Source organism: Apaloderma vittatum, unplaced genomic scaffold, assembly GCF_000703405.1.
Source record: "Apaloderma vittatum isolate BGI_N311 unplaced genomic scaffold, ASM70340v1 scaffold11842, whole genome shotgun sequence".
Lineage (NCBI taxonomy): Eukaryota > Metazoa > Chordata > Aves > Trogoniformes > Trogonidae > Apaloderma > Apaloderma vittatum.
The window spans coordinates 3,699-26,142 of NW_009703131.1; the positions used below are offsets into that span (position 1 = coordinate 3,699).

Below are 22,444 nucleotides of genomic sequence, written 5' to 3' on the forward strand. Positions count from 1 at the left end.
TGAGTTGCACACACTCAGATTTGTTTCTAGGTTTAACTTGATCTCATTGGTGTTGTTTGTTTTATTTTCTAATTTTTGGTATTTCAGTTTTTCAAAAATGTCATTGAATACAAATCTAACAAGTTAGAAATTCCAGCATATAGCTAGGTGAATGGTGTTGGTGAATTGTAAATCTGAAGATTTTTACATAATTTTCTTCAACAAAGAGAAGCAACTTAGAGCTTGAAATCTTTATGGAAGAAATACTAAAACTGTAAAAAAAACCCCACCAACTTTCATAACTGTCAGAAAATCTATTTAGTTAAAAGGGCTGGGAAATTATCAGTTGTACATTGTAGCTGTGGTTCTGAAGAAATTTGAGATAATAAAAATTTTTTAGATAAGACCACTCCAACTACTGAAACATTTTACAACCTTCATAGTTCAGTATGTGATGCAGATGGAAATAATTCTGGATTTTTTTATGGTAACATTGGGTTGAACTAGTGTTATATTAATTTCTGTATACATAAAATGACGTATCCTCTGAGATCCCCAAGAATTGTGTAGATGATGCAATACTATGCTGTATTATATTAAATGTTGTGGGTTTTTTTCTTGCAGGGTAAAATTCTCTACAAAGTACGGTGGAAAGGATATACCTCTGATGATGATACCTGGGAACCAGAAGTTCATTTGGAAGACTGCAAAGAAGTGCTGCTTGAATTCAGAAAAAAAATCGTGGACAATAAGCCTAAACCTGTTAAAAAAGACATACAGGTGTGTTTCACCTTCCAGCATCTTCCACTGAAGATGTGTTTCCTATCTGGGCTCTTCTAGTGATGGGGGGAAGAGAAGAAAACATTTGGGATGTGGATTTAAGAAGACTTAAAGAATCTCTTCGTTGTACAAGTGTGTTGTTTCATGTGAAACTGAACATTGTTGCTGCTCTCTAGTTAGACATATTTTTGTTGATTTGCAGCTTTATTTGTAGACTGTACATCTATTTAAACTTTATTTCAGTTTTTAATGGGACTCGATAAATTATGTATGGTCATTTTAGTTTGGTTTTGACCGCGTAATTGCCTTTCCTTACCCATGTGCATGTCTTGCCAGTGAAGCTGGGCAGCGCTCGATTCACCCTCCTGTTCTATATAGCAGATTGGTGAATTTTTGCATGCTAGGCATTAAATTTAGTAAGGTAAAAGTACGTAAAATTAATTGCGAGAAGGCAGCATATGGCTTTTTCTTTTTTTAACTGCTCAGTTTGAAATTGAAGCGTAAGAATAGTTTTTGAGAACTGGTACCCTACTTCTGGGAAATGTATAGGTTTTTACAAAATCAGGTTGATTGTTTTTGATGTAAGATAGTTCAGATTTTGTTCTGTTCTGGAGCCTGGTTGTTGTATGTCTGATTGGTTTACCTGACTTTTTATGTATTGATTCTCATCCAGGCAGTTAGTAATGTAATTTAGATAAGTGAGCTAGAATTTTACTTACAGATTTTATAGTTTGGCAATGAGAAATGATGCTTGCAGCGTTAAAAAGATTAAAGTGTTTAAAAATTTGCATTTCCCGAGCACCACCATTACCAATTTTTACACCAAAGTGATTCAGTTTAACAGAGAAATATTTTCGTTTTTATCCCTATCTTTTAGAAACTGTCTCTAAACGATGATGTATTTGAAGCAGAATCTGACAGTGACTGGCAAAGTGAAACGAAAGATGATGTTTCACCAAAGAAGAAAAAGAAGAAGTCAAAAGATGGAGAGGATCGAAGTTCAGATGATCTGAAGAAGAAAAAATCTAAGTCTGCAAAACTCAAAGAAAAACCCAGAACAGAATGTGAAAATTCCTCAGATACTTTGGTTTTAGATTCAAAACCGAAAAAAAGGACTTCAGAAACCAAGGAGGATTCAAAGGACCCAAAGAAGCAAAGGAAAGAAGATACTAAAGAAATCAAGAAAAAGAAGGGAGAAGTTAAAGATTTAAAAATAAAATCTAAAGAGGACTCTAAAGAAAATAAAAAATCACGGAAGGAGAAGCATGGCGATGTTCAGTTTGACTCAGAATCAAGTACTCTAGATGATGTATTTTTTCAGGGAACTGATATTGAAAATTCAGACTTAAATTCTGAAAATAAGGATGAGAAGCAAAAGGTAGTAAGTGGAGAAGAGAGCCTGGAACAAGAAATTGCTGAAAGAGATTCTATCACTGATAGACAACTTGATGAATCAGCAAGTAATGAAGATGATAGTGTTGATAATAAAGTTAGAAAAAAGAAGAAAAAAATTCAGAAAGCGGAAGATTGTAAAGAGGAAGGTAAAAAAGTGGAAACTCAAGATGGCTATTCAGAGAAGAAAAGCTTGCACAAAAAGCAGAAAAGTCAGGAAAAATTAAAAATGGTACGGGGAGAGCTGGAGAAAGTGTCACCTGTTACGTCACCAGTGCAGAAGGGTTTGAAATTGAGCACTGATGAGAGAGGGCGTAAGTCCACTGATTCACCTGGGGAGGTAAGCAGTGTTAAGGCATTGGGGTGGGGATTGGGGATTAAATCAAACATCTTTGAGGTTCAGATATCTGAAAAGATGGCTGATTGGAAAGATAATGAGCTGGGTGAAGCTAAAGAGAGGCCTTCCGCACAATGTCTAGGAGAGACTGAAAAATTCCTGGATCTGAACACCATAGCAGAGGGCATGCATCAGGAGAAGAGTGTCTTTAAGTATGAAAGTATGCATGTTCTTCTGTTTGTTATGTGTGCTTAGAATGAAGTTTATTGTTTCTCCAAAGCATGCTCTCATTATTCACCTTTGTTTCCCCCCACCTTCGACAGCTGCCTTGCTTTGACTTTTTTCTACTCGAGAGTAAGTCATTCAGTTGAACGACTGCTGATCCAACACTGCGCAATGAAGTGCACTTTTGAACTAAAACATGCACTTGGTCTCTCTTGAAAGCCAGCCACTCCATTATACCTGGCATCTGTTAGCACCTGCCTGAGAATTGGAATGCTGAAATCATTTCTAAACCCAGGTCTCCCAGATAATTGTGCTGCTGGCTTGTCTTGTTAGAATTCCTGGAGCGCTTACAGAAAATGCTTAGTTTTATGACATGGTTTTGTATTAATTACGAATGTTGTACCTGTTCTAAGAAATAAGCTAAGCAAATACTGGAATATTTGTTTTTCCTTATTTAATACAGTAGTGGTTTAAGAAAAGCAGGATAGTAAAGGTGAAAGAAAAAAACTAATGGAAAAAATATTTCTGGAATGTTTCTGAGAATAAAATTTCTTTCAGCTGCTTCAGACTATTCTAATACAGTTTGTAGTTCATAAAACTTTGGCTGCTTAGGGAAAGCCCTTTCTGGTTTGTAACAGAATTGCAGCCAAAATACCTTGATACTTAGTGGGTTATATCCAACTTCTGAGGCCACAGTTCCATGGCGGCAAGTTTCTTCAGTAGGTTCAGCTGTGGTCCCCTGCTTAAGATTGTGTGGAGGAGCCACTTTAAACGTAAGGAAGTTGATTTTGGGGTTAATTATGTGGAAAGATCTTGGAGTAGAATAATAAATAAAATAGTTGCTTTGAAGGAGTTTAGTGGCAAAAGGTTTTACAAGCATGGCTAAGAAATTGCTATCAGGCATAGCCTAGTTTCAAAAAGTTCATTAGGTAACTGAAATGATATGGCCATTTATTACTCAAGTATTTTCTTGTAGTTCAAGGCTATAGCATTCATAGAAAAGAGACATCAATGACGGTAATCAGATAAATCTTGGGGTTTCTGTTTTATTTATCAGTAGTATAAAAAATCTGTCACCTCAAACACAAAGAAGTCAGCAACAGGTGAAAGTCGGTTTGCTTATGGCTCTTTAGCCAGCCCTCTCAGTAGGTTTTCTGTGTACCTGTCTGATGGTCGTGCTCCATGGAAGGTCGTGCTCCAAGGTAACGGAGGAAGCAAGGAAGGCATTTTGCTCTTTTTTTTTTTTTAATTATGTTTTTTTTCATTCCAGGAGGCTTAAACCATGTTTTCTGTAACTGGTTAGTTATTCTCCAGAGTATTTGTGGATGACTTACATGAGTGGGTTTGGTGGAGAGTTCTGGAGGTTTTTTGGCTTCAATAAATTGTTGGCCCAAGCAGATTATTTTTTTTCAAATAAAATCATCGTGTATGTTTCAGCTACCTGACTTTCCTTAGGTAGCTTTCTTTATGGAACACTTGTGTCAATTTGTACTAGTAACAGTATTCTCTGCTTAGAGTCAGTTCTTTCCATTCTTTCCATTCAATTATCTCCAAAGATAAATGTGAAGTGTACATTTTGCATCTGATCAGTATTGGAAATCTGGAATAGAATTCAGGATTTCTGATTTTAACAGCCCTTCTGTGTGGCAAATATCTGCTAATACCTTTAGTAGTTTATGGGTCTGCTCCTGAATGCTGGGTATCTGCCAGGATTAACATTTGTCTGCGCTACTGGTTAATCCTGTCAGTGATCAAAGCTGAGATTTTGTGGGGAGAGACTGAGAAAGATGATTAAATGTCTCAGCTCTGCTAACACATTATGGTACACCAAATTCATCTATTTTAATTGATTTTTTTTCCTACACCAAAGAAGTGGTTGCGTTTAATGATAAATTAAGTCTGCATTTCTTGTGGGGACGTCTTTTGAAGCAGTTTTTCAGAAAGCCAGTGCTATTCCATGCGCCGGGTTGGTGTCGGGAGCTGGTGCAAAGCCATGCCAAGGAGCCTTGTCTCACCTACTCACCAGTTTGGAATTTGCTGGTTGAATGGAGAGAGGATTAGATGAGAAGAAAGGCAACCTTTGCTGTAGGCAGTTGAATTCTGTTTTGATTAATTGGATTATATATCTCCATTTACCACACATTTCTTCTATGATACTGGGTATTGCTAAATTCAATCTGTGTAGATATGGTGGAGTTCGGTAGATTTCTCTGAGTGTGGGTTCCTTTCAAATGACGGTTGCCATAATGTTCTGTACGCATAAACTGGAAAACTTGGAACGTTCTGCATACAAATGACAAGTTTTCTCAGTGAAGGTTCAAGTCAGGGCTATCATAACTGCTTTGAGTATGCTACAGAAGTGTTAAATACATTGAAATAATTACGTTCTATTCAGCTTCAGTATTTGGAACAAACAAATTTCATTGTTTTGAGTTACCTTCAAAATGCTGGTTTTGGCATTTCTACACCTCATGCCATAAAGTAGCTTGTTGAAGTTGGGTTATTTTGGAAATAACACCACTTCTCTTATGGAAGAAGCCTTCACAGACTGAAATCACAGCTCATCTGTTTCTTAGAAATGTCCACAAGTCTGTTATGTACAGGTTTCTGTAGTATTAATTTTATATATATATTTTGTCATCAGAGTGTTGAAAGAAGTTTATTTTTCATTTGCCACTTTGATCTTTGGTCTCAGGAGAAAGAAGTAAAGAAAACTGAAACAAAAGAAAAATCTCAGAAAAAAGAGTCTGAAAAAGAAGAAAAGTGCAGAAAAGAACAAAAGAGCCTAAAAAGTAAGTGTTAACTGCTTAAAAGAGAGAGGGGAAAGATCCTTCAGGATATTCTCCTGATTTCTAAAAGAGCAGATATTGTATAGTTTTGAAACACGTACCAAGACCAAGAATTCCTACTTTTATTTTAGGAAGCAAAAGCCTGCTATTTAATAGCTTTCTTAATATACGCTGTGTAGGAATGCTGTATGTATTTCTGTATATGAAGCATGGAAGTGTAGAGAAGTCTCTAGTGTTCTGTAGACAAGATTTTGCCCTTTTTCATTTAATATTGTCAACTATGCTTCTATAGCTTGTAACAGTAATCTTTTTTCAGAGTAGTTCACCCAACTGTTGGCAGTTTCCAGAATTGTTCTGATCACCTGGTGAATAAACATTTTGTATGTTTAGGAAAACCAGTAGAGGTTCCCCTCAGCCAAACTTCTTGCCTCTTGCTTTAGCCACAGCAATGAGGTATATTATACAACCCTTAAAGTATCACCAGAACTGGTTGATACATGAAGAAAAATGTCTAGGTTGTACTTCTCTTCTTAGTAGTATAATGGATTATTAATGTTACCGCTCTTGATCACAGTCAACTTCTGGGTGATTTTACGCAGGATAAATTCCCACAGTACTCTGAGAATGAGCTGAGGAAAACTAGGTAGCTCCACCTTTGATAGTTGTGAATGGGTATAGGAGGAGCTGTGATGCTTCTAATAGCTGTTGCTAGAGAAACATCTTCCACTGAAAGTAGCACAGGTGCTTAAGTAGTAACAGAATGATTAATTATTGTTCCTTGTACAGCACGTGTCCTTTACCTGTTCGTCACAGATACTGAACCATATTTTCAAAGTAGTAATTTACACATAATTCAAAACTGCTTTTCTTAAAAAGAAGGTAGTACTGTGTTGAAAGCATTCAGAACTCAGACTTGCCAGGGTAGCTGGAGGTGAACTAGTTCTCCACAGCTTTTGACTTATGTTATTAAGCTTGCTCCTACAGTTTGGCAATGATTAACTTACAGAAAGAACAGACATTTACTAACTGGACTCTTGTCACTCACTTAAACTTTGTTATGTAATAGTCTTTAGTGGCTCAAGTAGTCACTTTTGGTAACTGTCTTAATGTTCTAGGTTTTACGGACATCTTGCTAAACGTAGCTTCAGAAGAAAAAAGTGAATATTCTGAGAATAACTGCAAAAGAGAGGAATCTTCACTAGAATATAAATTCATAGAAGAACTAAAATCGAAAGACAGCAAGGTGTACAAGGAAAGGAGGAGCATAAGAGATGAAACAAATACATGGACTTACATTGCTGCAGAAGGTGATCGAGAAGTGGTGGATGTGTGTCAGATGGAGAACTCTGGTGAGCAGTAGAAACAAATGCAGGGGGAAGTTGAGTACTAGCAGTTAATATTTTCTTTAGTCCTACTTGCATCTTTCAGTGCTCCAGTTCTTGTCTCTATAGGAGGCTGAAATGATGCTTTCTCTTGAAACTCACTGATAACTTTTCGGTGTGTTTCCGGCATGTTTCTGCTGTTACAGTAATGCGGAGTGTTCTCTATCTCCTGTCTCCAGCCAAATTTATTACAACAAATAAACAGTTAATTTCGAGTAAAAGTGTTTTACATCTGTTTGTAACGTAACCTTCGTTGTCTGGAACCATTCAATGCTGACTTGAGAGTCTGTTTGAGTGAATAATGGTATATTAGGCTGCTGATCATTGAAGGAATGAGTGGTTTGGAAGTTAGGTTACTGTTTACTTATTTTACATTTTTTCTCCCATAAAATCAAATACGTGATAGATGGCAAGCAACAAGTCTTGAGTTTGGGTATGGACATGCAGTTAGAATGGCTGACACTAGAAGACTTTCAGAAGCATCTTGATGGAGAAGATGAGAATCATGTGTCCACAGAACCAATATCAAGTGGTGAGTAGTTGCTGGAAGGAAGGGATATTTCTTGGCTGGCATTTAAAAGTGTAACACCCTATAACTGCATTGAATTTATTTTCTAGCTCTTCTGAGGGATGCTGTTAAAAGTGGAGATTATATGACAGTAAAGATGGCACTTTCTTCAAATGAGGACTATAATCTTGATCAAGAGGTAATTTTCCTGCAGTGGAAGTATTTGGGGGGCATAGGGGATAGAAGAGTACAAATTGGGATTGTTTGAAAAGTTTTCCCATCTTGCTAGTAGCAGATCTCTGTCTCAACTTGGAAAAAACCCTATAAGGTGAGAAATGGGAGTCTGGAATTTGAGGTTTCAGTCTTTGTTACCCATTTTTTCCAAAAAAAAAAAAATGTGATAGGAGCATCACAGTAGCTGCATTTGCAGCAGATTTGCCCACTGGGTTTAACCAAATATGAAATTTAGAACTTTACATGGTATAAAAAATGATGATAACCATAAGGTCAAGTGGCTAAACTGTGTAAAACATCTATATGTGGGGGGAAAAAAAATCAAGTACTCTGTTTGACAAACTAGGACCACTTCACTCCATGAAGAATTAGTTTCCTGCTAGTTCTTCATCAGCTGTGTTCTTAATTTTTTTTTTCTTTCAGGGATCTATTTTTCCTGTTAAAGTTCCATTTTTGAAGATTACAATTTCCAGTATCAGTGTTTTCACTGGCAATCTTGTGTACTTGTATTATGTAGCATTTTGAGAACTATACGTTATGCTGCAGCTTCTGTAGTGTAGAAGAAAAGATGCCAAATGAGGCAAGCATGTGTTGTCTGAATTGTAGTGTCTGATGGAAAGCACAAGAAGCAGTGAGGAGACTGGCCAGTCAGGGAAGTCCCTTCATACTTTGATAAAATTCCAAACCAGCAGATCTCAGCTGCTGTGGTTTTCCTCCAGCAGCTGCTGATTTCTTTTTCCACTCTCTTGCTGCCTTCCCCACACTCAGTACCTTGCTGCCTTCCTGGCTCGTTCTGGTTTTTCTCCTTCGCAACCTGGTCCTCAGAATGTTACAGGCTTTGCAGATTACAGGGCTCAGAGCGTGAGACCCGTGGACGAGAGAAGTGGGAGGTGATAGTTTGTTGGTATCTGGAAGCTGTGTACATGTGAACTCTTTTGTCAGGGAGGACGATCTTTGTGAAACCTGTTAAAACACCCTGCAGCGTTTGTCACGCCACTTTGATTTATCTTGATTTGGTATTTGTTTGGTGTGTGTATTTGGTAATTGTTTGGTTTGTTTTCTGGTTTTTAGTTGTTTTTTTAAAATGGCAATGATTCTTGTTTCAGGACCCAAGTGGAATGACCTTAGTAATGCTGGCTGCTGCTGGTGGGCACGATGACCTTCTCCGGATCCTAATCAGGAAAGGAGCTAAAGTTAATGGTAGACAGAAAAATGGGACAACTGCACTGATACATGCAGCTGAAAAGGTTGGCTTGGTTATTGTATTTGTGGTTCTTGGCTCTTTTAATCTGAAAATGGCACAAGTTGGTTTTTTCACTTGGATGATGCCTTGAAAGGTACACTGTAACAAGAGGGCCTTAGCTTCAGCAGCTGTAGTATAAATTCTCATCACAAAACCCTACCCTCAGGAGAGAATATCATCATAGGTTCCCTAGAGGGAAAGTGGAGGCAAAGGATTTCTCTGAATTTGTAACAGAGGGTGGACTTCATGTGATAAAATTGATTGTTACATTCTCTGGCTACACAGGATCCAAACTTGGGAGGCCTTGAGAACAAATCTCTGACTAAGTAGGATTTACTGTCTGAGAGTTGGGAGATGGAGCCGGTGGCAAGCTCTTCTCAACCTAAGACAAACTGGACTAGAGAGTTAGATGTTTCCTGAGTGCAGTCTTTTGGCCTGGTTGGTTCGTGTGTTCTCCTGTGTGCAGTAGATAAAAGGCCAAGAGGGAGCTTGATTCCAGTTTGGTGGTTAATGCAAACATACTGTTTTCTTCTTGTTCACTGTTACTAGATGTAGAAGAAACTAAGAATTGTAAGTACTTAACGGTGATCTGCTTGCCTGAGTCTGAACTGCTCTTTATTAGCCATGGGAGAAAGCTGTGTTGTGTCATGTGTCCTGCCTCGTGCTTAGGATTTTACAGATGGATTTTAGATAAATTTCACGTATTCTGAAACAAAAACAGAATATTTTTCTACTTACTTGTCTTGTGGTTTTGTGATTTATTTGGTTTTTTTCAGAATTTTCTAACAACAGTAGCTATTCTTCTGGAAGCTGGGGCATATGTGAACATGCAGCAGAGCAGTGGTGAAACTGCTTTAATGAAGGTAAATTCAGTGTTTGTCCTGGCACAGTTTAGTAGTAAATGCTTTTGGTAAACTAATAAAACATAAAAGCATATTTGTAGAATTAGTTTAGGGAACATGTACTGTATTTGAAATGCAAATACTACTCTCAGTTATTCTAGGCAATTTCTTAATGGATTTTATTAATGAACTGTTGTATCTTAACAATAAATGCAGATGCCATCAGCATACAGTGCTGAATGTGGCTCATCTACTTCTGTTGTTTGGTTCAAAGAAATGCAGATGTTGTCTTAAATAATCTAGTCAGTAGGAAGAGAGAAGTCCTAGAAAGGAGAATCTTTTACTTGGGTGTTGCTGTGGTTGACTTTTATTGTTTCATTGCAGGGCAGAGGTAAAATAACTGGTCTCCTTCCCACGGCCTCTTCTGCACCTTTACTTACCCCATCACCAAGGAATTTTTTAGTTTAGTGGTAATGTGAAGATTCCAAGACCCTTAGAACAGTCTGCACTCCTCTTTTTCTTTTTCTTTTGTTTATAATAAATAATTTCACCAAATTTCTACTTCCTGATAAACCTGCTATATTTATAGAGAGTGTTTAGGGCAGTTATTTGCAGAAGAGATTAGAAAAGCCTTTCTGTCCAAGGCGATGTGGTATTGTTTCTTTTCTGTCATCTGCAAAGCTTAACAAGTGTGGGGAATTCACATTTTCTGTAAAGAAAATAACACGCTTTTGATTTCCTTAGCCCCCTCAGTACAAAATGTTTTCATAATTTGGCTGTATCCATGAACCTCAGTTTTGACCGTCATTGTTTTTAAAGGTTTTGTTATTTGATTCACAGCTGTACATACTTTCTAATTGGCAGCTACAGTGACTTATTCCAGATACTTGTTTTGCTGTGCAGATTCAAAGAGTAGGGTCTTAATTTCCAGTAACTTACTGCAACAAGTTTAGGCATGCTTGGATAAACATATATAAATGTGTTTATCAAGTCACTCTTACTTAACCTTAGAAGTTGGATGATGTTTTTTAAAAGAAGAGGGGGAAGAGAAGAAGTCTTGGCACTTAATTCCTTTTTCTCAGGGGGTGTGTGGGTTTTGTGGGTTTGTTGTTTGGAGGATGGGCAGTGGGTTTACTTATGGAAGGTGATGGATTGAAAGCACAAGTTGGAAGTTCAGAGCTGAGACAAATTTCAGAAGTTAACTTCTGAAAGCTCTCATGAAGATAGAAATTTTTATCTCTTGTGCCTTTCCCTAATTTGACGAAGTAAAGCACTTGAAAACAAGCGACCAAGAGCATATGTTGGCATTCTTAAGTGTAAAACTTTCTTCAGACTTTCTTGTGCTTTTGTCAAGTCTTCAGTTGACATGCCTTGAAATTCTTGCTCTAAGTAACATTGAACAGCCATAGACAGAGGTAAATGGCAGCAGTGGCTGTCTAACATAGCTAAATAAAAATTTGGGTCAAATTATGGTAATTTACTGCATGCCAGAAGTACCATTTGAGCTGAGATTCCTAGAAACAGGTACTTGGAAGTATTACTTTAGGGATTCTGAATACTTCAGCAGAAAACCGTTTATTCAGGTAAACAATTGCAAGATAGTTTACAGTTACTGAATTCCAGGAGATTAGATGTTTTCACAGAACTGCTGTAGTTTGTTTTGTCTATTTTTAATTATTATTTTTTTAATTAAGTCCCCTTGGTAATCCTGAGTGTTGCTGCTTCTGTAGGGCCAGGTGTGTAGTATTACCTGGGTAAAGATAAAATATTTATGGAGTGTGTTCCCGAGTTCTGAGCTGTGTTAGCATTTGCACAGCAAACAGATGAACTTTTTTTCTGAATGTAAGTAATGTTGGATTTTAATTAATTTCTGCAGTTCTACTTACTCCAGTGTTATGCTCTGTTCTAACGGGGGATTTATCATTGTCGTCTTCTCGCTTTATGCACAGGCCTGTAAAAGAGGGAATTCCGATATAGTGCGGCTTATGATTGAAAGCGGAGCAGACTGTAACATTTTGTCAAAGCATCAGAACAGTGCACTGCATTTTGCTAAACAATGTAATAATGTGCTGGTGTATGAGCAACTCAAGAGTCACTTGGAAACGTGAGTAAATTGTACTTTTAGGTTTGTTCTGGTGAAGTTTACTGTATTAGGCACGGCAGTTTTGGGTTTAAGTCAAGGGGAAGAGAGGGAGATTTTCAGGAAAGAAAACAACTGACTTGGGCAGAAAGCTAACTCAAATGTGAGAGGAAAATTGTGTGAGCTAAGAGAATTAGCAGACACTTGATGAAACACTGAGTAAAAAGATGGAAAGGAGAACATGGGAGTTACTGGAAGTGAAAGAATCCTTGAACCAGACATAGAGCAATTGGGAAGATAGTGTGTACCACTGGACAGTGGAATGTAAACTCTTATTGGGGCATGCCAAGTAAAATACCTTGGTAAAAAGCATAAAAGACAAAAACACCAAACAAACACCATGAAAAGTCACTGCAGGCAAATAGAAGTGGTGTTAAATGTCAGCTGGGAGGTGAGAGTGCCAGGGGAAAAGCTTTCATGCCAGTAAATGGTGGAAATAATCTTAATTGTGCAAAACAATGACTGAAGAGCAGTGCTGTGTATGTGATATGTGAAGTGTTCATGTCATAAAAATATACCAAGCTGATGAATGTGGGTGCCAAATGGAGACAAACATAAAGAGAAGGAGCAAGTTCTTTAAATGTCAGTTTCAAAGCTTATTGATAGTTAATCACAGAATTGCCTAGACTGGAAAAGACTTTAAGGTCATTGAATCCAGTCATTAACCTAATACCTCCAAGTCCTCATATCAGGGCAGAAAATCATAACCAGCAATCTCTAAACTTGGAGGAGACTCTGCAGCAGGTGCAATTTTAAACTGAACGCATATAGTTAGTGCTGGAAGAACACCATCTCAGTGCAAGATCCTTTTTTTGTTTTATGATGATTTTTTCCTAAAGACTTATCTATATTATAGAAGACAAGTAGTTTGGAGTCCAACTCAATCTCTTTTCTGTCTCTGATCTTTTGTGTTTCCCATCAGCTAGCATCCTAAATCTGTCTTGACCGAAACTGCCTTGTAATGGTCACTGATACGTGCTGTAGTACTGCCAATATTCTATTTTAAATAGTTACTAGTGGACTCCCTCCAGCATGTCGATGTCTCTCTTACAGTGAGGAGCCTGGGACTGGATGTAGTACTCTAGGTGTGGTCTCACTGGGGATAAGTGCAGGGGAAGGATCACCTCCCTTGACCCGCTCCTTTGCCTGATTCAGCCCAGGATACCATTAGGAGGCGCCTTTGGAGCAAGGGCACAGTGCCGACTCATGTTCAGCCTGGTGTTCACCAGGACCCTTCTCGTCAAGCTGCTTTCCAGTTGGGTGACTCCCAACTGACATGTCCCAGTGCCTCGGGTTGTTCCTCACCGGGTGTAGGAGCTTCATGAGGTTCCTGGTGGCCCACTTCTTCAGCCTGTTGAGGTCTCGCTGGATGGCAGCATGGCCGCCTGGTGCATCAGCCTCTCTTCCCAGTTCTGTCTCATCACCTGTTATCCAGGTCATGATTAAAAGGACTGGACCAAGTATTGACCCTGCGCGTACACCAGTAGTGACTGGTTTCCAGCCAGACTTTGTGCTGCTGATTTTTGCCGAACTAGTGTGTTTTGATCCAGTTTCATACTGGGAGGAAAGCATTCCGATGCCAGTATTTTCAGTGCACTGTAAAACTTGTCTGAGGTATTGTGGATCACTGCATCAAACTTCTGTCCTGAGCAGATAGAAGCTAAAAGGAGTGTTTTCTTGTTATAGCCTGCTCTTTGTTATATACCTCTTGTTATATACCTCCTCCTCTGTAAACCACCTCCTGAAGTGCCACATCCAGCAGTTTTTTAAACACATCCAAGGATGGTGACTCTACTACCTCACTCAGCAACCCATTCCAATGCTTCAACACCCTTTTGGTGAAGAAGGTTTTCCTAATATCCAATTTAAACTTCCCTTCCCAATTTGAACCCGTTCCCTCTTGCCCTCTCACTGTTCACTAGGGAGAAGAGGCCAACACCCATCTCACTACAGCTGCCTTTCAGGGAGTTGTAGAGAGTGGTAAGGTCTGCCCTCAGCCTCCTTTTATCCAAGCCCAGTTCTCTCAGATGCTTCCCATAAAACCTGTGCTCTTGACCCTTCACCAGCTTCATTGCCCTTCTCTGGACGTACTCCAGCACCTCAGTGTCTTTCTTGTTGTAAGGGGCCCAAAATGGAACACAGTACTTGAGGTGTGGCCCTCAGCAGTGCCAAGGACAGAGAAGTGATCACCTCCCTGCTCCTGCTGGACACACAATTCTTGATACAGGCCAGGATGCCGTTGGCCTTCTTGGCCACCTGGGCACCCTGCTGTGGCTCATGCTGTCCATCAACACACCCAGGTCCTTCCCTGCTCAGCAGCTTTCCAGCTGCTCTTCACCAAGCCTGTAGCTTTGCTGGGGGTTGTTGGTGCTGAAGTGACACTGACAGGTTTGAAATGGAGAAATATTTTTATTTAACAGAAAAACTGAACGGTGGATCTTCTTGTTGCAGAATGCTGTGGTCACAAATGCAAGGGATTTCAGAAGGGATTAAGTAGATCTAAAGAGAGGTGCGATTTGGCTGCAGTGTCTAGTTTTGGATGCCTCTAAATCAGATTGCTGAAAACTAGGACAGTGTACTGAAAAAAGACAACTATTTAATTTCCCATGTTTAATACAGCTTTGTCTGGTGTCTGGAGACTGGGCTACATGGGCTTCCTGGCTTGCTTTGCTGTGGCAATTCTTGTGGTTTCTTTCTGATCAAACACTGAAATTTTAGATTTTGCAGATGGTCGTCTTGGCTAGCATGGAGGGGAAGTGTGCTCTGAATAATTACTTAAAAAGCTGTAAAGCTGAGAGTCAGGACTTTTCACCTTGCAAAAGTGTTTAAAACCCATTTGTCTCAGAACAGCTTTCTGAAGAGGATTACTTAGTAACCTGGTTGTAAAGGTGCCAAATACTGTTGGTTAATGTGGTCTCTCTTTGAAGGTGGGCTGCTTGCTTAAATTAAATCCTCCCTTACCAATCCAAAAAACAAAGGAAGAAACATAATTTGACTATTTAATGGTAGTATTGCTACTTTTTCACTGCATTATTGGCTAACTGGAAACTGCCTTTTCCCAGTAGTGTTGCCAGTAAAATAAGAAAGTGACTTACTTGTTTATTTATCTGTTGTATTGCAGTCAGGTTGATAAATCAGCCACACAGGAGAACTGTTTGCTGTTTATACTTTTACTTTTGTGGACCAGATGGATGAATTTCACAAGCAGATCGCTGATGAAATGTTTTCTTAACAAAGTATCGGGACATGGGGTTCATCTATGTGTAGGTGCTAGTGATGAAGGCATTCACTCCAGAAAGCTGGGAATCCAGACAGGTGATCTGGAATCCTTTTTTTGCATCAGCCCTCACTAAATCTGTGTCTAGTAAAGTAAAAGGCCTCGTGTGTTGGGTTTTTCAGGCTCTCAAGAGTAGCAGAAGATACCATTCGGGATTATTTTGAAGCTCGTCTCGCTTTGCTGGAGCCAGTCTTCCCAATTGCTTGTCATCGTCTCTGTGAAGGGCCAGACTTTTCTACAGATTTTAACTATAACCCCCCGCAAAATGTGCCAGAAGGTAGGAGATTTGTTGTGGTGGTGGTTGTTTTTTTTTTCTTTATACACTATTCTTTTTCTGTCTTTTTTTGTCTTTTTTGTTTTTCTTTAAAGAAACCACCTTTTAAGTATGTATTAAAGTATCTACTATGTGAAATTATTTTTATGACTTACTGCAGTATGTTACATGAAAGAGGCTCTGATTCTGCAGCACAGGGAGAACAGGGATACTTTGATGCATCATGGGTGAAGTTTGTTTATTTTTTTTAAAAAATATTTTCTTTGATCATGGGTTGTGTTAGCTTTGTGCAGGTTATGTTAGCTGAGTGACAGGTATTATAAGAAAGGAGTAATTTACCTTAGAATTTTGGAAAAAATTTAGTCTGAGAGCATACTCAGAAAGTCTTGCCTTGGATCATCTTGTTTTGTAGGCAGTACCTAATGCACGGGAGTCTCGGGATATAGTCACAGCCCTATCGTAACAGAAATACTACAGAAAAGAAGCCAACATCAATCAACTCTGGTTTGCCCATGGACCTTTTGAAAAATCAGATTTCCAAGATACTTGAGAATGTTTCTTTGTTCTTTCAGGAATCCAGATACGAATCTCTGATGCTTGGCTTAGTTGAGTCATTTGTGATCACCTTTTGAATCTGTGTTGAGGGTCAGGGCTGGGCCGGCCATTAAATGAATGACTGATGCTCTCTGATAACCTCAAAGGGGAAAAGGGAGTAAGGCAGAGAGGCTTAGGGACTGGAAAAGAAAAACAGTTTTAATGAAGGCAACAGTACTAATAAGAAAATATTGAAAGATATAAAAATACATACAAAACCAATATCGAGCCCAGCTCCCCCCTCACCCAATAGCAATCCCCACTGATGCTGCAGAGCAGGCGGCACCAGGGGAGCCCCAGGCTCAGCTGCAATGGGGAACCAGACACGGGAGCTGGATTCAGGAACTCCGTATCGGGCTCAAAGGCAGAAGATCAGGCAGAGTCCTCCTCCTTGGAGAGCAGCCATTAAACAGAGCTTAACTCCCAATTTATAGTCCTCAGATTTAACCTGAGTGTGATGTATATGGAATGGAATACTTGGTTGGTCTGATTTGGGTCACCTGTGCTGTCTGTTCCTCACCAGAGGTGCACCCTTTCACTTCGTTGTGACCCCTTTTGTTTCCCCCCACCCCCAGCGTGGCACACAAGAGCCAGCAGTGGCCTTGGTCACTAGGGGAGCGAGTATCAGCAAGAGCCTGTGTGCATCCCGATCCCTGGCGGTCACTGTGAGCATCAGGCGTTATCGCTGCTGGTAGCACACACTGTCTGCAAAACCACGCTGTTAACTTCAGAAAGTGCAGCCCCTCAGAAGAGACTGAGATGAAGCGTAAAATCACTGAACAGAATTGGTTCTGTTTAGCTCAGACCAGGACAGTGTATCAGGGAGATATCTACTGATGCTGATTTTTCTCAGAATAATGCATTAATATGACAGTGAAATACTGCTTAAACTAAGACTGAAGGAGGTTGTGTCTGTCTGTTTTTCTGGTTAAGAGTTGTAATACCAGTCTTCCAGTTATTGATTATAGGTGTCCTTTATAGAATTAAGGAACCTTAGATAAGAAGTTTTTGAATTAAACTGAGGCATTTGTGAGTACTGAAGATTGCTGCTTATAGCATTTCAGTGCAGTTCATAAAGATCTGTGACTGCCTGGACTCAGTTGTCCTCTACCAAGAGAACAGACAACCCAAACCACATTCAGCTCTGTAATGCTCTTTACGTAAACCTAAAAGCACAGAGGTGAATCATACCAAGGACTGATGTATGCGTTTTGCTTTCCTTTCCAGTAGCCACACAGAATTATTTCTGCTGCCAAAAGACCTTAAGTCAGTCACCGAGTCTGTTGTGGTCTGTGCTGGGATGTGCTGGCCCAGGATGTGCTTTGATACTCCGTTGGGGTTTAATGTATCGATACAGTACCTAGATTTGTACCTAACTGCCTTCAGAGGTTCAGTGTATGCAGTTGTTCCAAATCATGATCTCATTTCAAATTCATGTAACTGAATTGCCTTCCCTTTCAGGATCTGGAATTCTTCTCTTTGTTTTCCATGCAAATTTCTTTGGTAAAGAAGTCATTGCTCGGCTCTGTGGACCATGCAGTGTACAAGCTGTGGTTTTAAACGACAAATTCCAGCTCCCTGTATTTTTGGTAAATCTTTTCATATAACTGACTATAAAACTGCTTTATAAAGGCTTTATGAAACAGCCTGGGAAATCTTGGTGCCTTAATTTTGATTTTGACTGTTGTGATGATGAGTGGCGATTTTATCATGATAAGGTCGTTTTCTAAAGTGAAATGTGATTTTTCTTCTTATATCAGGGAACTATAAACCTTATGTGTACTAGACTTCATAAAAATGTATGTCTTAAAAGGCAGGGACAAAGTCCTGGACAATCCCCTTGTAGGTGGCCCTGCCTGAGCAGGGGGTTGGACCAGGTGACCTTCAGAGGTCCCTCCAGCCTCAACACTTCTGTGACTCTGTCTTTCTGAATTGAAATCTCCTTCATTTTTCAAATTCACTTAGCCTCTCAAATTTTTGACTCAATTTCTTATTTGACAACCTACATCCTAATGATTAACTTTGTTTTATTATTTTTTTTTAAAATCTATTAAATGCATTATTCTGCAGTTTTAAAGTCCTCTTGTTTTTTCTGTGGTTGCATCAAAGGGTCTTTGCAGTAAACACAACTTTCAAAAAATGGATAGTGAAAATGTTACGTTCTATTAGTCCACTAATAGCACTTTCAGCCATATCCTGCCATTAACTTCATCCATTTTCTTTTTCCTTTTAGGATAGTCACTTTATTTATTCTTTCAGCCCTACTGCAGGCCTTAACAAGCTTTTCATACGGTTGGCGGAAGCTCCTACTGCCAAGGTACAAAATACTTTCAGAGTTAAATGTGCATGTTAATTTGCTGTGCAGTAACTCTTCTAAAATCTCAGTGCTTCGGGTTGTGTGTTGGAAATGTGAAGCCAAGGACTCTCCACTGTCCCCTCATCCCAGTTCCTTTCTGTTCCAGTTCTGTCCCTTGGCATTGGCAGAACTGAGGGATGTTGCCAACATCACCAAGGTGTCAGTTATCATCATCAAGTGGTTTTAAGCTGCAGTCAGAATAATTCATGCAGTGGGGTAAAATAATGTTACAGCTAAACGTTTTCCCCATCTGCATTGTGAGTTGAATGATTAACAGATACATGGAGCCTCAGTTGGTTTTTCTGCATAGAGATATTTTTGCTTGTGTCTTTAGGAGAACATCTAGTAGGAAATGCAGACTGCTTGCCCGTAGTCTCTGTAGCCTGGTGGTGTGGGCAGTAGTCCCACCCCGTGTTGCAAGATGAATAGGAGATCCTGTTCCTGTAGCATTTGTTTTATCCTTGGGAGACAAACCAGTACATTTTCTACATCTTCAGATTTAAAACTTGTACTCTTAAATGTTTTACTGTGTACAAAAAAAAAAAGGCATTGAAGTCCTGTTTGGATGGAAGTAGATGTGTCTGTCTAGTTTGGATTTGGGGCTCAGTTGTTCATCCACCACCTAACGCAGGAGCGTTCTACTTGGGTCCTGTTACAAGCCATTCACATTCCAGGAGGGCTACTATAAACTGATTTTATGAAATGTAGATCGTAATTTTTTTTTTCTTTCTCAGCCACTAGCAATTCTGTGCTTTTTCTGATGTTATTTAGAAGTGTTTAACACAGTGGTCACATGGGAACAGTCTTTATATGAAACCTCCGTGTGCTTTTCCAGGTGAAGCTGCTGATTGGCGCGTACAGAGTGCAGCTGCAGTGACCTCACAGCTGTGAGCGCATTGAGCGGACTGACACTTCCTTGGATGTACTTCCGATTCCTCTGTTCAGAGACTGACAAAGCAGTTTGGAACTTTTTGGCACCACGCTCTTCAGACTAAGTTCCCATCTTGCTGTCGCTCGTTGGCAGCCCCGTAGGATAGTGTGTGTTGGAGAGCAGCTGAGCACGCTGCGCTGGCAGGACAGGGTTGTCAGCTTTTTTTACTTTGTACAGATGTAGATGTAAGTATTTGTGCCAATACATATAACTCTGTTTTTCTTTTTAACTTGTGGAGTCCAGACTGCATATTTCAGCTTTTCCACAATGTGGAATGGTGCATATAAGAACTATTTAAGGTAACTACGTGAAATGTCTTTTGTAATAGAAAGATCTTTTCCATTTGTAAACTAAAATTTTCTACTTACTCGAACTGTAACGTTTCTATGTAAAATGCAGAACTGTCATATTCTTGAAGCTGTGGGCAGAAATCACACTTCAAAGTCACTGCATTAGATTTCACTTTGAGTCGCTGAGGGCTGTGTTCTGGTTTGAAACTTCCTGATGCTGTGTCCCAGGGAGGAGGCAGTTGTTGTGCTTGGGGGGATTCCCGTGGAGCGCACACAGTTGGGTCTGCAGGCAGGAGTGGAGACAGCTGGATAGGCTCAATTCGTAGAGGATCGCAGTCAGGTTCTTACTTGCATTGGTGTTTTAAAATTACTTTTGTGTTAGAGAAGCAACAGTTAGCTTTACGGACATCTGAACTTTTGAGTTCTTAGTTAAGTGACCTGTGGGACAACAAAGAGCAAGACAGAAGACTTACAGCTTCCTGGAATGTGCAGGCAATGCTTCTTCTAGACAAGAAGCTCCAGAGAGGATTCCAGATGTTCTCAGCCTGACAGATGAGAGCACATGTTGTCCTTTAGTTTAGAAATTCAGTTCCTCAGTGCAAAGAGCTGCTATCTTTTTCTATTATAATTATTTAAATGACCCATTTTATCAGATGACAGCAGTTCTGTAATGGTCCTGTGCTATAAAGTACAAATGTAATACTTCTGCATGAAGTACAGAATATTTTTCTTTGTAAATTAACCAACATCTTGAAAAGTTAAAAAAAAAAAAAAAAAAATCCAGATTGTGCCTTTGCTGTTCTGGTTGCCAGGTGTAGTTTACATGCCATTATGTGCCTATATTAGCAAAACTATTGTGGGTAAATTCTAAAATGTATTTGAGTGCTCACCATCAAAATGGTGCAGATGTATGAAGTATCCTTGAAAAAATGTGATTTTTGGTTTTTTTAATATAAAGTTCAATTAACCAGTTTTTAATTTTCAGTTCTTGAAAGTTTAAAACTTTCATATTTAAGAGATGCCAAATGTGTAAGTAACAAAAGCACACTATTTCAGTTTTGTGGAATGTCACGTTAAGCTATATAATACTAGAACAGCAACATGACATACAGATACTTGTTTTGATTTAGAACAGATGCCAGTTTTTCTTTTTTTTTTTTTGCCAACAGTATTGATGGGATGTTAACAAGTCTGGGGTTTGCACATACATGGTACCTCCACCTCTCTGAAACCTGTTAGATACCTCATTTTGCCAAGTGCGACCACCTGAGCTGCACGAGAAGCGCTGAGAACCAGGTGTGTCAGTGCCGGCACTCGGCACTTTGTGTAGCGCTGATTCATTTTAGTAGCTGTGCATAACCCTGGACAGGGGATAAGGAGAGGGAACATCCTGAAATGTTTCCTTACGCTGGCACAGGCTGGCACGACCGTTTTGCTGTACACGGCTGCCCCTCCTTCAGTTACAGCTGCGCTGCACCCCGGGCAGAACGGGGTGGGTGTGATGAGCTCCCTGCAGCACGCAGCGGGCGTAAACGTTTGAGGTGGGGACATAAGGTTTTAGAACAACTGTCCATATAATAGAGATGCTCTTTAGAAACTGTTGTACAGTCTAACCTAAAAATACCTAGTAACGCTCCAAGAGTTGACATAGTGAGTAGTTTTGCAAAGGCAGTTGATTTGGGGAGGTTTGTTTCTTTTGGGGATTTTGGTTTTGTGGGGTTTTGGGAGAGAGGGAGTTCTACAGGGGAATAAAATTTGGTTTCATGATGCCTTTACTAAGGGATGGATTTTGCAGCCATCTGTCTCTTTTAGTTGGTTATTATAAATTCAGAATCCCTACTGCAGATGCATAAAAAGATGTTTGAAGCTGATTTTTGTTTGATTATATATATGGTTTTTATCCAATTGCCAAGACAAAGGTTTTGGTGGACAAAGCATGAAGAGAAAGTAGTTACAATAAAGAAATAATTACTTAGGCACTGTGGATAAAATACATTTGAGGTCCTTGCTCAGTTTCTTCTTGCTGCTGTCTGCAGCGGCAATAAATGGTTCTGACAGCTCAGATTCATTCTCTTTCACTGCTGCCTCATCCATGCTCGTGTCCCTGGCTTCTTTCACAGATACGGAAGGTTGGTGGGTGACGCAGCTGTCTTTGTCACAGGTCCTCCATGCTTTCTGCACCCGTTTTTTTCAGACAGAAGATGTTTTTAGATCAGTCTAGATGGAAGCAACCTGTTTCAACATATGGAAGAGACAGACAGCACCAAGAGCAGCTGCCATCCTGGCCAGCCTGAGGGGTGTCCTTAAAATGTTCTGCCTGTCTGTACCTGATGCAATTCTGTTCTTGCCCTTTGCCTTCTTGTACCCTACTGGAAAACAGCTGCTGCAGTCTTCCTCCTTTGGGTCAGTCCTCCAGCACAGTGGCAGGGGAGATGAGGTGACCCCACAGGATGCACTCCTACAGGAGTGATTTTAGTTTGGCTGTAATTGCCTTGCCTCTACTGGAGAGCTGCAACAGTTTGACCTTTTAACACAGCAATTAAAGGCCACATTTTTCCAAAGCCACTGGTGCAGTGTGGGCATGCACTGCATGCCTGTCACTGAATCCTGACACTAAAGCTCTTCAGCTTTTCTGTGTCCCACAGAATTGGGGAAAGTTATTTTTCAGATTCTGAAACCATTTGAAACCAAAACTTTGAAAGAAAGGCGAAGTGTTAAGAAAAAAAAATAATAAAAGCAGACAGAAGACAAGACAGAATACTGAGGTAGCTGTAACAAGGTTAAAAGAAAAGGGTCTTAAAAAAATAAAATCTCGGCTATCTCAAGTATAGCAGCTAGGAGGAAGGGTCCAGAGTGAAGATTTCAAGTTAA

The 22,444-nt window shown here is 39.7% G+C and overlaps 1 protein-coding gene across 1 annotated transcript; it reads left to right on the forward strand.

Annotated features, from left to right (window-relative positions):
* Positions 1-603: 603 nt before the first annotated feature.
* Positions 604-19,706, forward strand: MPHOSPH8 (M-phase phosphoprotein 8; the record flags this gene model as incomplete). Its single annotated transcript, XM_009864520.1, has 13 exons — positions 604-759; positions 1,637-2,491; positions 5,409-5,505; positions 6,618-6,851; positions 7,291-7,416; positions 7,503-7,591; positions 8,733-8,873; positions 9,646-9,732; positions 11,661-11,815; positions 15,251-15,405; positions 17,458-17,585; positions 18,230-18,313; positions 19,188-19,706. Coding segments are annotated over 13 exons (2,349 nt in total), but the record flags the coding sequence as incomplete, so codon positions are not given.
* Positions 19,707-22,444: the final 2,738 nt, after the last annotated feature.